General features: G+C 36.4%; 1 protein-coding gene across 13 annotated transcripts in view; it reads right to left on the minus strand.

The window, feature by feature from the left end:
- Positions 1-771: 771 nt before the first annotated feature.
- Positions 772-13,785, minus strand: part of NFAT5 (nuclear factor of activated T cells 5) — a 101,390-nt gene continuing 88,376 nt past the window's right edge. For all 13 annotated transcript variants that reach the window (XM_036441328.2, XM_036441327.2, XM_036441326.2 and 10 more), the window contains 3 exons: positions 10,309-12,817; positions 9,239-9,482; positions 772-8,641 (listed from right to left, as the gene is read on the minus strand). In XM_036441328.2, the coding sequence (XP_036297221.1) occupies positions 9,247-9,482; positions 10,309-12,817 (2,745 nt within the window). In that variant the 3' untranslated portion in view covers positions 772-8,641; positions 9,239-9,246. The remainder of the gene's footprint in view (positions 8,642-9,238; positions 9,483-10,308; positions 12,818-13,785) is intronic.

A 13,785-nucleotide genomic window follows, 5' to 3' on the forward strand; every position in this document is an offset into this window, starting at 1 on the left:
CATTTGGTTATTCTCTTATAACTGTTAAAGTCAATAGCCATAAGAAGACAATTTTTAAACGTATTTTTAATGTTGACAACATTGTTGAAATAAATTATTTTCTCATGTTTCTCTCTTATCGATGTTTCTAACTCTCTATCCCTCTCTCTTCCTTTCTGTAAAAAAAAAAAATCAATAAAATATATTAAAATAAATAAATATATATATATTGATTTGAGAGAGAAAGGGAAACATCGATTGGCTGCTTCCTGCACTCCCCCTTCCGAGGATCAAGTTTGCAACCTGGGCAGGTGTCATGACTGGGAATTGAACTGGCAACCTCTAGATACATGGGATGTGCTCAACCAACTGAGCCACATCAGCCAAGTCTTAATATTTTTCTTTAATTTGGTTCATATCTCCCTATAGTCTAGTAGGTATACACATTATATTTTTTCTAGTGTACATTAAAACATATACTATGTTTTTAAAAATGTTTCCCATGTATCACCTGAAATCATTTTGAGTGATGTTATATGTTATATTCTAATAAACACTAATTTAAGCATGAAACATTTAAACTCTGTAAAACAAACAAATTGATCACACTAAGCACTTTGTACACTAACAGTAGGCACAAAATAACTACTTGAAAATATGTCTATATTTCATACCTTTTCCTAATGATTTTATAATGTCAGCAAAATGGCATTCTGCTGCTCAAAAATGACATTTATGGATACGAGTTCATCCACAAAGTTTGAGGAAAAAAGACAGTTACCCACTGCAAAATGAAAACTTTCAATTTTTTTATTTTTGACTGCAGCTGTTTACAGAAATATAGTTGCGAGTATACAAATGTTCAATAGAAGCAAAATATCTTTTTAATATTTAACAAGTTATCACAGATAGCTAAAAACATAGATGCAAAAAAAATTCCCCCAGAGAACAAACTGAAAATATCTGTCAGTGCTCTGCAACCCCAACTATGAAAGCCACATACACAAAAATAGTCATTGTAGGACAATGGAAGAAGGCAGTTCAGTGGTTGATCAGTGTGCTCAAGCAAATAAAACTTAAATGGCAGAATGGTAGTTAAACCACTTGAGAATCGGTTAAATGAAATACTTGTAATATATTTATTAAGAAGATGAAGTAAAAGGTGTCAAAAAATTAGCAACTACTTGGAGCTTATCAATTAGAAGTTAGGGAACAAGGTGAGAAGATACATTCATTAGATGAAAAGAAATTACCTGAATGTCATTGGAATCAGTTTGTAGTCCCTGAAGTCATAATCACTTCAGTGCAGGACAGTCTTTATTGGACACATTAGTCTGATTCCAATTCCATTCTCAAACATCTGAGATGGGGTGTGTGTGTGTATGTGTGTGTGTGTGCTGTCCTGAGGTTCATTAGCTAAAATAACAAGTGATCCCCACGAGCTATTCAAATCAGGCAAATTACTTCTGGGAGAAAAAAGAGCAGGGGTGATATGAGGCTTAAATATGGGCTTTTAAAAGAGATATTACAAGTTAAAGTCAAAGAGAATTATGGTAGAGTGTTTTGGGCACAGGAATACTATTAAGCAATCAAGTGGGGAGAAAGAGGAAAGGGAACAAGAAAGGAGGAATGTACTAGAGCATCTCCCAACGGTTTGCCTATGTATCTGCCAGCACCATAGTTTGTAGAGTAAGCCACTTACATTTCCACTGCTAGCATTAAGCAGTGTGATTTTTATAGAGTATAAAATTAGTTTTAGTTTGAAATGTGCATTTTTCTTTCATGAGTTAATTAATTGACTTGTAAACAGCGGGAGGAAGATTAGAACAATTACAGAGGTATTAAATTACACAGGAAGATGAAAATGAATGAATAAATCACTTGACTTGTGGTGATTAGTTTATATTTACCATGGTGCATACATTGACAAGGGAGAAATGCCCAAATTATATAATGCATTACTGTCTTGTTTAAGATTTATTTTAGTAAATAATTATTGTCTGAAGCATAAATTCCAAGGATAGTTATAACTCTACTGCAGCAGTTCTCATCCTAAGCAAGCTACTTTTAAAGAATTTTCATGTATTAAAAAAAAAATTAAATAAGGTGCTTTGTTGATCTGGCCAATCATCTTGTTTAATATCTCAGATACAAATATAAATATAGGAATGACAAATTTGTTCTGAGAGTTGGCCTAGCCACATCAAAATTGTTGTCTGCTGGTAAAATAAGAGGCAATGAAAAAAAAAAAAAAAAAAGCTTGTATTATTACTGCCAACAATGTACCCATTTTATGCATAAACAGAACAATTTAGCACCTGTCAATTATATTAGCTACTTAAATGTCATAACAACTAAAAGAAATATAAAACATTGCACCTATATCTTTAAATCAGTCACTTAATGTAAACTTTTTAGTAAGTGGTAGGAATATGACCAACTAGGTTAACTGAAATATCAATAACTAGACTAACTGCATATATACATAAAATATACTATAAGCAGTATGGAGAATAAGTTATCATTGCCAATAAAGGATTATGAATAACCAAGTCAAGCTGAATTTACATAGAGAACAAAATATAACTATCTATATGAGTAGGGAAAAACCAGCTTTCTAGATCTTATTGTAAATAGTTTATACCAATAGTTCTCAAACTTCACGCATGCACCAGAACCACCTGGAGGGTGTTAAAACAGACTGCTGTGCCCCACTCCAGAGTTTTTGATTCAGAGTGTCTGGGAGAAGCCCAAAGAATTTGCATTTCTGACTAGTTCCCACATGATACTGATGTTAGCTGGTAGGCTAAGGACATATTTTGAGAACCACTGGATTATACATATTATATATGTAGAAAACTATATACTGTAATGTTCTTATGTACATGACATAAAATATATAGGAAGAGGGCTGGGTTTAATTAACTCTCAAACATATTTTCTAAAATGATTTTCTGAAGTGTAATTATTTCCCCTTATAGTCAATTACATTTCAAAGTCTAAGTCCTACTATAATCATTTTAGAAAATATTCACATAACACTTATTCTTACTGTCCAAAATAAAAAGGGACATAAATATTCTAAATAGATAAGATGTATTCATTAAGAAGAAATCATCACTATACAGCATTCTTGACTTCTTTGGAATGATTAAAGTGCATAATGTCAATAGGGTATTAGGAATATTGCATAAATGTCTGCAGTCTTCAGTGTCACTAACAACCATGGAATACTCACATGAGGAAAGCAGTTCATCCCAAAGCTAATTCTATCCTGACCTGTCATTGATGGTCCTTTCTTCAGGCACCACAATCGTGATAAGGAGCTGGATGGAACATAGGCAAAATTAACAAAAACCAGAGGGTCACTCAATTCAGATCTTAGATCTGGATAGACTCCAATATAACTTCTTCATTTCTTTTAACACTGTCTTTCATAGGTAGATTACTGAGGCTCTGATGAGCAAGAAGTGCACTATAATTAATTAGTTGGCCCTGTCTAGTTAGAAAAACTGACATTACCAGATTTTATTTAAACTATGTGTTTGTGACTTGTTTTCACTCATCTAATTAAGGTCACAGAAGATGCTTTGAACACCTCCTGAAATTTAACTACACACATTTGTGTGCATGGAGTCTCACAGGTAGTAAAATTTTCATTAGCATTCAAGTAAGACCTATCATTAGTTGGCTGAGATGAAGACAAATTTAGTTAATTTATATAAAACCTAAATAGTATAATTCTGTAATCTTTTACTTACCCTCCCTCACAGGAATGATTCTGGTAATGTATCTTTTATGTTACTCTTATGCAAAAAGAAGTTAGAAACTTACGAAGTTGTTTCCTGTGTTAAGAAAAAGAGCTATAAAAACCTTCCATTTGGCACAACCCCTTATCGTGCCTTTCTATGGTTGCTGGATGGGATGCTGCCCAATTCATGAACTGCTTAATAAAACCAATTAGATCTTCAAAAAGAAAAGAAAGAAACAAAGAAAAGAGAATGACTACGTGGAAAAGTTCAAACTAGGACCTATTAAAATAACGTATTTTTGGCTATAGTGAAAAAGTACACTATCATCGTAAAAGACACTCTCTTATTTGATTTAGATACTTATATTAATTTTAAAATGTCCAAAAGAGAAAGTAGAATAAAAATATAATTTCATTAATAAGTGAGGCTAGAATGGCATGAAAATCAATGGGGACTAAAGTAATTATAGCCCTGGGACAATTCACAAATTACATGGTAGGTATTATTTTGACATTTACTACATTAGGAACATTATCTCCACAATTTAGTTCTACTGATACAAATAAGCAGAGGAGAAAACCTTTTTATATATGTTATTAGGTTTTACTAAACCACTTAGTAGGGTATATTCTCTAAGTTATTATTCTAATAGAGCTGCTAAACTATTCAGTCTCTCTCTTTCATTAAGTCCTTCCCTGCATATAACCAAAGGCTTACAGCTATAACATGGTTGTCTTGGCTAGGGATTCAGCCTGTGGTCATGAAGCTAAGTAAAGCTCACAGGTCTTCATATAATTTTCAATTGATTAAAAAAAAATCAAGTAGGAAACAGATATTGGAACAGAAAATTTCACCAGAAAGATGAAAAATTCTCAAGTTACTTCTGGTGAATATTTTTAAGTCATATTGAATTTGAGACTTTGACTTATTAATTAAAGCATCTAATTCTGTTTTTTAATTAGTGCTGAGTCTAAACAGATCTTACTTTTCCAAAACAAGCATCCAGAATGGCTTAGTCAAAAGGAATTATCTTAATTCTAGAGGGACTCAGCTGTAACTACTTTCTCATTTCCTTGGACACAACTTCCCCTTAGCAGATTAAATGAAGTTCTGATGGGCCAGAAATACACATATAATAAAATTCCCAACTATAGCATATACAGTATTACAAAAAGAAAGAGAAAAAGGAGGAAGAAGAAGAGGAGGCGGAGGAGGAGGAGGCGGCGGAGGAGGAGGAGGAAGGGAGGACAAGAAAGGAAAAAAGAAAGGAAGGAGGGGAAAAAGGAAGGAAGGAGGGAAGAAAAGAATGAAGGTCCCTCAATAATACTGCTTCTATAACAAAGCCCTCTACAAAGCCTATTCTAGGGAGACTGGTGAAAACAGATTTGCATTGGCTAAATAACAACATGACTCTAACTACAAAGGTAACATGATAAAGCTCAGAAGCAAAATATGACTTCTAATTATCTTCTCCCATGTTGGTGTGGATATATAATGAAATGACAGTGAGGAATAAAACACACACAAACACTAACACAGACAGAGATAAGCTCCAAGCATTAATATGAGTTGCTAAAAGCAAGAACAATTGAATGGAATAATACAAAGGAATAAAATGTGGTTCATAACTTACTTAAGACCTTCTGCCATAAATAACTTGTAACAGTAATCTGGAAACTGTATTATTAGCACAAGTATCAACCACTGACCACTAAGCTAACTCTTCAATAAGAAGATAAATACTTTTGTAACCAAATTGTATATTCAGAATGCTGTACCTAACATTGACCTTTAGGGGTAAGGAACATTTAACAATGTTAAAAAAATAATAATAACAATATCATTATTGAATAAGAATATGGTAGCATAGCACAGCCCTTGTATAAATAACCACAAATTTTATGAAAATAAAAACTGGGTTTTCTGCTTCTGTCCAATCAAACCATTCAGGTGTATGTTCTGTTCTAAACTTAGATATTATAAAACAGAAAATTGGTCCCTGGTGACTTGGCATTGGCAATCAGCATTTTATAATGATAAACCTCTTGCTAAACAATAGAAATCAGCACACAGCCAGTCTTCTTGCCACCACTTAATCCATAGAGCAATGTTAACATTCTAATTAGAATTTGGTGAACAAATAGACTTCTCGAGTCTCCTGTATATCTCTTAGAAAAGAGTTCAGAAAACTCAGAAATAAACTTAGAGTATTTTATTTCTACTTATTTTTATACTTGCTGGATAAGCTTTCTGGCATTTGTTAACCCTCTGTAGTTGGAGTTTTACATTTTAAAACTGAAGCGCTGGATTGTGTGGCTGGCCTTTCTCCTAACCTGCACTATATTGAGTAATTTTTCTCGGTAAGGGTGGGGGGGAGAAGAGATATATTGAGGAAAATGCTTTCAGTTCAGAGAATTTATAAAGTAGCTCTGGATATTACAAGATGGGGAAAATGTTATTAAAATTACAAACATTTTTAGTGTCTTTATAAATAAAAAAGCATAGAACACAGAAAGCCAATTAATAATAATAACAATAATAAAATATTAAATATATAGTGAGCAAAGACTGAATGGCTCATTCTTGTGAAACACCATTTGACACAACTGCCTAGATGGGTTTCCTTACTCTAACATTTTGCTGAGTATCCAGCAAACACACAGTAAGCTGCCTTTAGCCCACTAGGAACATCAAAGAACTGCCTGATGGAATGGCCACAGATAAACAGGTCATTTGTTTCAAAAGATACTTAAATACTCAATAAAGACATAACAACACCCCCCCCCCCCCCACTGTTATCAGACGCCACGTTGTGGTAGAACATCAGACAAACTCACAAATTTACCACAAAAATGTGTGGCAAAAAAGAATAGTTTATATATATGTATATATATAAATTTCTATATTTATGCCAATGTACTCACTCAGTACAAATAGCAAAATAGTATACCATTTCCTAAATACAAAATATAGCTTTCCAAAAAAATGAAACACACATTAGATATAAACCATCCAAAACTTGAACGATTGAAAACTGTATTCAAAATTAAATGACCCAGAGTAGGTCTCTTTCTGAAAAGTTCCCTTCATATCGGCAAGAAGCCTGTACTACTGAAAACGTAATTCAATGCCTCTCAATCAGAGAGAAAAAGGAAGGTTGGGAGTAATGGGAAGAATATATGAGTACAAAGAGAAGAAAAAAAAAATTAGAAGAGCACATTCAAAGAACCAAGGAAGATCACACAAAAAAGGGGAAAAATCTGGCTGTATAAACAAAATCAAGACCACAATTCCACTAAGTTTAACTAAATGTATAGGATAGAAAACAACAACAACAAAAACAAATAGAAAAATAGCCTTCAACAAGCAATCAGCAGGCTATTTTTTGTACACTTAAAAAATAAATGAAACTGATAAGATACCAAAACATCTTATCTACGTATAGAAGCCACACACAATTTGGCCTTAAACTGTATTAACAGCTTTCTACATGCCAAAAGAAAAATAAAACATAAGCATGTGTCTAGACAACAGGTTGTAATGAAAAGCAAGCATCCCACGGGTAGTAAGAACACACAAAACTGTATAACTGCTACAAATACAAGTTCTGGAGTGTGTTATTTTGCTGTCTATAGATGTAACACAAGTTAATTCTTCATTTTAAGTCATGATATGACCCTGTAAAGCCTAAGGCTTGTGGGAACCATCAGATAGTGACCACTTCAAACTGTAAAGCACTGAGGTGACAAGTGAATTACACTCACTGCAGCTCACGGAGAAGTTATGCTTCAAGAAATTTTACTTTGCCTTTTAAAAATTAAAATTTATACTGTTTCCCATTAGAGGGAAAAATTTGAAGACTTCAGAACAGCACCGTTCATGGAGAAAAATGCATTGTTTTTTGTTTCTCAGGAATCAGCTCTCTTTACACCCCTACCTGTGCTGCAGGACTAGCTAGGCTACCCCAGGTCTAAGTGGCCTTTCCTTTAAGATGCTACAGGGTCACAAAGCTAGGAATATTTTACCAATTGTCTAAAATAAAGTGAAAAGAAGGGGAATAATATAGATGAATATAAAAAGGGAACAACCAGCCCAAGACTAGGTTAAGAAGAAAACAGATTTAAATTGATGTCAATTTAAACTACTGCAGGAGGATATCGGAACATAATTTACCGTAATATTATCCCCTTCACTGTTTAAAGAGCAAGATAATTATTCTCCTATGTACTTATGGCTGAACTCCTTATCAGAAATACAGAGAATTTAACAGCAATCTGAAAAATAAAATCAATAGCACTCCAGCTGTTCCCAGTTGTGTGTTGTCTGCCTTTGTGATAAAGAAGCCTCTTATCTGTGAACAGCTTATTTGTCAGAATGCTACCTCTCCAGTTTTCTACTGAAAAAGGATTCCTTCACTTTGGCCAATAGCTGTGCTTTTCATAATGAAAAAATCACAGCCTTAGTTATTATCTGAATTTTCCTTTTTCAAAAGCTGTTATTTGACTAAAACAATGCAGGAAAGAAAATGACAAAGAACAAAAGTAAACATGACAATATGGATTATTTTCTAATAGCATTAATAACTGAGCAGTCCAGCTTTTAAATTTAAACTGTACTTTTAAATAGCCCCTAGGAAAATAGCAACAATTAATTCTGTCAGCTGGAAACTCAAGCAGATTCTCAGTCATCAGTGCTATTAGGAATAGAAAATATGAACATGTTAACGATGGTGGCTAATCACTGCAACAGGCAGCATAGGTGTGCTCTTTTGCAGCAAGAGTAAAATCTATCCATTTACTCAATCACAGTTTTTCATATCTCATTTTGTTTTTAAAGTAACAGTTCAATAATCCTCATGGAATCACAAGATCTCAGGACATCTTGGAATCAGGATTTTCTTCATGGAATTTCTAAAAAAAGAAAACATTTAATGTAACTCACTAGTGAGGGAAAGCATTTATAAAGTTTCTGTTACCCTGAATGATCCCAAAGTATATTACAATATTATAGATGACACTTCATAATACGTATTTATACTTCCACAGTTTTCTGACTCAATATTTATTCCTTGAGGAAAGGAGAATGAGACATTATCATATCTAATATATAATACATATATCATATTTTCTGTCATTCCAAGGCAAAGAAGTTTAAAGCCAGAAGATATGGCCAGTATTTTTTTTTTTAAATAGATTTTTATTGCTTCCAGAGAGGAAGGGAAAGTGAAAGAGAGATATAAACATCAACGATGAGAGAGTATCACGGACCGGCTGCCTCTTGCAGGCTGACACTCTATCCACTGAGCCAAACTGGCGAGGGCAGAATGCCCAGGATCAATATGACCATAAGCTATCACATATCGAGTAACTTATTCAAAGTAGCAAAAGTATCACCTGGTGAGTACACCATATTTACTTAGCCAAATCTGCTGGGAATAATAAATTCATTGATGCTTTTCAATTAAAAAAAAAAAAAAAAAAAAAAAAAAGGAAAAATGCAATACTTACATATCCAGTTAAAAGGAGCCAGTCATGTTGTTCCCTTGGTTTTGCAATGAAACAAGCAAATCAATCTTTTCCATGTTCTGGTTGGTGTTCATAGAGGATGACAGTGGAGAATTCTCTGGCATTTGCTGAGAAAGAAGTGTTGTCACAGGTGGCTGGCCCTCATTTTGTGGTTGGCCTGGCTGACTTATGGCCATCAACTGATCTGGCAATGCAGCTGGTCCAGAAGTTAAAAGCTGATTACAGTCTGCAGAGACATTTTAAATAGAGAAGCTGATTAGTTACTTGCTCTTAAGATTCATAGAAGATATGAATTAGTTGCTGGGTGTAAGTCATTATGGTGTCCACTCAGCATAGAACTAAAAGTGAGGCACCTAATTCCCACCCCCACCCCCCCCCCAAAAAAAGTACTGATATTCATCTTTGGTTTCCTCTTAGCAGTATACAAACACAACTTTGTCTAGTTATCATCTCAAGTCCTATATAATTTCCTTGGTACATAAACATTAAAGATGGGTTTCTACCTCCTTGGAAACTACTTAAATTGGTTGAGATTTTCTGTCATTCTTTATTTTCCTTTCAAGTTCATAGGTTAAAGTGGCAAACACATACACTACCACATTTAATCCTCCCAATATCCTTGTCAAGCATGTAATATTACCACCATTTTAGATGTGCAAACTGAAGTTCATGCCAGTCAAATAACTTGTCTAAGATCTTACAGTCTATTCCTGGTATAACTGGGACTTGAACTCAGTTCTGACAAACTATAATCCATGTTGTTAAAACCACTGTGCTTTGCTTCCTTCTAATAATAATAATACTTTGACCATTTCCAGGGGTCTTCAAACTACGGCCGGCGGGCCACATGTGGCCCGCAGAGGAGTCTGATCCGGCCCGCCAGGTTTTTTGGGCAGTGAGCGCAGCCGAGGTGTTACAGTAGGAATTAGTAGTTCATATAGTCCGGCCCTCCAGCTCTCTGAGGGACCGTGATCTGGCCCCCACTTTAAAAAGTTTGAGGACGCCTGATTTAAACCAATAAATTTAAGAAATGAGAAATTAGAATTTCTTACTATTTTGAATGCCAAATAAGAACATTCCTGAAGTCTGCTGAGATGAGCCAGGAGAATTTTGTAGTTGGTTCATTGTGCCTCCTGTAGTGTTGTGAAATAAAGTAGCCTGTGGTTGAGGTGAAGATGTGGCTCCTTGGATTCCAGGCATGTTGTTCTGAGGGGAATAAAGAGGAGACTGTTGCATCTCTTGTTGGTTTATACTGGTCTGCAATGCAGACATGGATGCTGGAGAGAGGAAAAGAGTTACTTGCTGCTCTTGAGAACTGGGTGACCCCTGGACCAGTTGCATCTGAGAAGAACTATGGAACAAGGATGTCTGTGACGATTCGGACTGGGTAGGACCTGGGTTTTGAAGTGAGGAAACTGTGGGCTGGTTCTGAAATTGCATGGGCTGTTGTTGCTCTTGATTCATTGTGGCCATATTATTTTGTTGGTGAAATATTGACTGGTTCTGTTGCTCCTGATTAGCCATTGGATTTTGACTTGGGTTGAATATCATGTTTGGTGGTGGTGGTTTTTGAGATGCCATTGTAGCCATGGTGTTCTGATTACTGAATAAAATGTTCTGTTGTTGTTGCTGCTGTTGCTGTTGCTGCTGTTGCTGTTGCTGCTGCTGTTGCTGCTGCTCCTGGGATGGGGAGTTACTCTGGATGGCAACTATTGAGTGCTGTGCCTGGAAGATTGTCCCTTGTTGGTTTTGAGGCATTGGATTAGGAGGAAGGGAGCCCAGGGATACCTGAGACTGAAATAGACCTTGCTGGGAGGATTGTGCCTGTTCTTGGGCAAGCATAGGGGTCTGAATGTGTGATATTGGAGGCTGCTGTTGGAAAGCAGTTTGCTGCTCAGTGTTTGACGTTGACTGAAGTGGAGAAATTGAGTTCTGAGCTGCAAAAAATGAAATCTGTTCTTCCTGGGCTACTGTGTTAGCTTGAAGATTATTCATTGGACTTTGGGAAAGAAATATGTTGGCTGACTGCTGATCTTGAGGAACGTTAGAGCCCTGTAGCACAGCCATGGTACTTTGAGAGTGAAACATTGGAGGCTGCATCTGTTCAGTGGAGGTTGTAGAAGTCTGACTGTGAACAATAGGACTTGGGCTGTGGAAAATAGAACCTTGAGTTTCCTGTGAAAGGTTCTGAGCATCAGCAATAGGATTTTGAGGATGAAAAAGCTGAGCCTGTGAATGAGAAGGCTGCTGCAAAAAATTCCCAGATTGGAGTGACATCATTTCATTACTTTGCTGGAATAAACCATTACCTTGTTGCTGGGCACCACTATTCTGAACACTCATCATACTTTTCGTAGATGAAAAAAGGTTAACTTGAGGTTGATTGTCCCCACTATGTTGCATTTGGACAATGGTCTGAAAGACACTGTTCTGCATCTGTTTTGCTTGTGTGCCCGTTTCCTCTGCATCTCCTGAACTTGAAGTTTGAAACATGGTAGTGCCTGGGGTTGCAACCTGTTGTGTGGTGGTTGTATTAGTTTCATTTCCAGAAACTGTAGGAGGAGAAGAAAACAATTCACATTGCATTTGCATGTCCTCACTGGTAGGTAATGCACTCATCATATGAGGAGTCTGCTGGTAAACTGGAGACTGCTGAAGATTTCCATTTGCTGAAGCAGTTGAAGGAAATAATTCTGACTGAATCTGGGCCTGGCAGATACTCTGTTGCATCTCCATCACCATTGCAGCTGATGATTCCATCACCTGCTGTTGCTGTTGCTGTTGATTAGATAACGTATTTTCAGTCTGTGAGTGAACACTTTCAGCTCTTCCAGCTATTAAATTATCTGGTCTGGTATGGACTGCTGGTTCTGTCTGGGAAAACATTCCAGAGCTTACACTATTTTGAATTTGACTGACTTGTTGAAAAATGTCTGCACTAAGCTGTTCTGGAACATTCTCATTACCATCTGGAGTAGAAAACAAAACTGAAGATAACTGTTGTTGTGCCTCTAAAACTTGTTGTGCCTCTAAAACCAAGTCAACATTTCCACTGCTGCCACTAGCAGTACTGCCGCTAAAATTTCCTGCTTGCAACTGCTGAATCGTGTTCTGTATCTGACTCACACTACTTGGTGATGGGAACATACTTGATGAAATCTGCTGCTGTAAAGTCTGTGCTTGTTCTTGTAGTGGTGACTGCTGCTGTTGCTGTGATGCCTCAGTCAGGTGTGACAAAGTAATCACAGTTCCATCTGACTGCAATACCTCTCTAGATGGAGCTTCTCTTGTCTGAAACTGTGTGGCCTGCTGCAGTAGTGCGTCACTGTTAGGCAGCTGACTAGAAGCAGAAACTGTTGGAAAGGTACCAGGCTGTGAAATGTCCTGTGTTTGGATAGTTGTCAGGGTTTCTGGATTGTATGCCTTGGGCTGAATCTGCTGCTGCTTTTCATTTTCAGAGGGTAAATGAGAAGATGATGATGATGATGGAAAAGAGCCATTTCCTGTTATGTTAGAGATATTTTCCAATGTTTGTTGAGTTGGTCCAACTGTCTTCGTAGTCTGAAAATATAAATCCCCAGATAATATTAATAACATTAAATGAGCTCATATAATACTTCAAAAATTAACATTAGTCTAAAAACATATGCATATGCAGGACCAATTTTCCACTCTATATTATTTGGAAAATAGGTATAAGACTATGATTTTTGGTGATACATGTCTAATTGTCTAAAGAGTATTTTTAAAATCCTATATAATAAAACCCCAATATGCTATCTGATTGTCCATTCAATCAAAGTGTAATATGCTAATGATATGTAAAGCCTCTCAACTGCTCGCTATGACATGCACTGACCACCAGGGGGCAGAGAGTCAACCTGTTGACCAGTTGCTATAATGTGCACTGACTACCAGGGGGCAGACGCACCTACCAGTATGTTGGCTTGCTGCTGGGGTCCAGCTGATCAGAACTGAGTGAGATGGGCCAGACACACTCTGGAGCCCTCGCATAGTCCCTTCCTGGCTGGCCAACCTCCCTTGTTCCTCCCCTGCCCCGATTGTGCACCAGTGGGGTCCCTGCACCCTCTCCATTCCGGGACCCCTCAGGGGATGTCGGAGTTCCAGTTTCAGCCTGATCCTGCAGGCCAAGATGAGGGACCCCATTGGTGCAGGAATTCATGCACCAGGCCTCTACTATGTATTATAAACAAAGATAGTCAAACAAGGAAAGTAAAAGAATCAACTGCCCAGCCAGCATGGCTCAGTGGCTGAGCACTGACTTATGAATCAGGAGGTTATGGTTTGATTCCCAGTCAGGGCACATGCTTGGGTTACAGGCTTGATCCTCAGTGTAGGGTGTGCAGGAGGCAGCCAATCAATGATTCTCTCTTATCACAGATGTTTTTCTCTCTTCCTCTCTGAAATCAATTAAATAAATAAATAAATAAATATACATATATATATATATATATATATATATATATATATATATAAATATACACACACACATACATATACATACATAT

Source organism: Pipistrellus kuhlii, unplaced genomic scaffold, assembly GCF_014108245.1.
Source record: "Pipistrellus kuhlii isolate mPipKuh1 unplaced genomic scaffold, mPipKuh1.p scaffold_m20_p_17, whole genome shotgun sequence".
NCBI lineage: Eukaryota > Metazoa > Chordata > Mammalia > Chiroptera > Vespertilionidae > Pipistrellus > Pipistrellus kuhlii.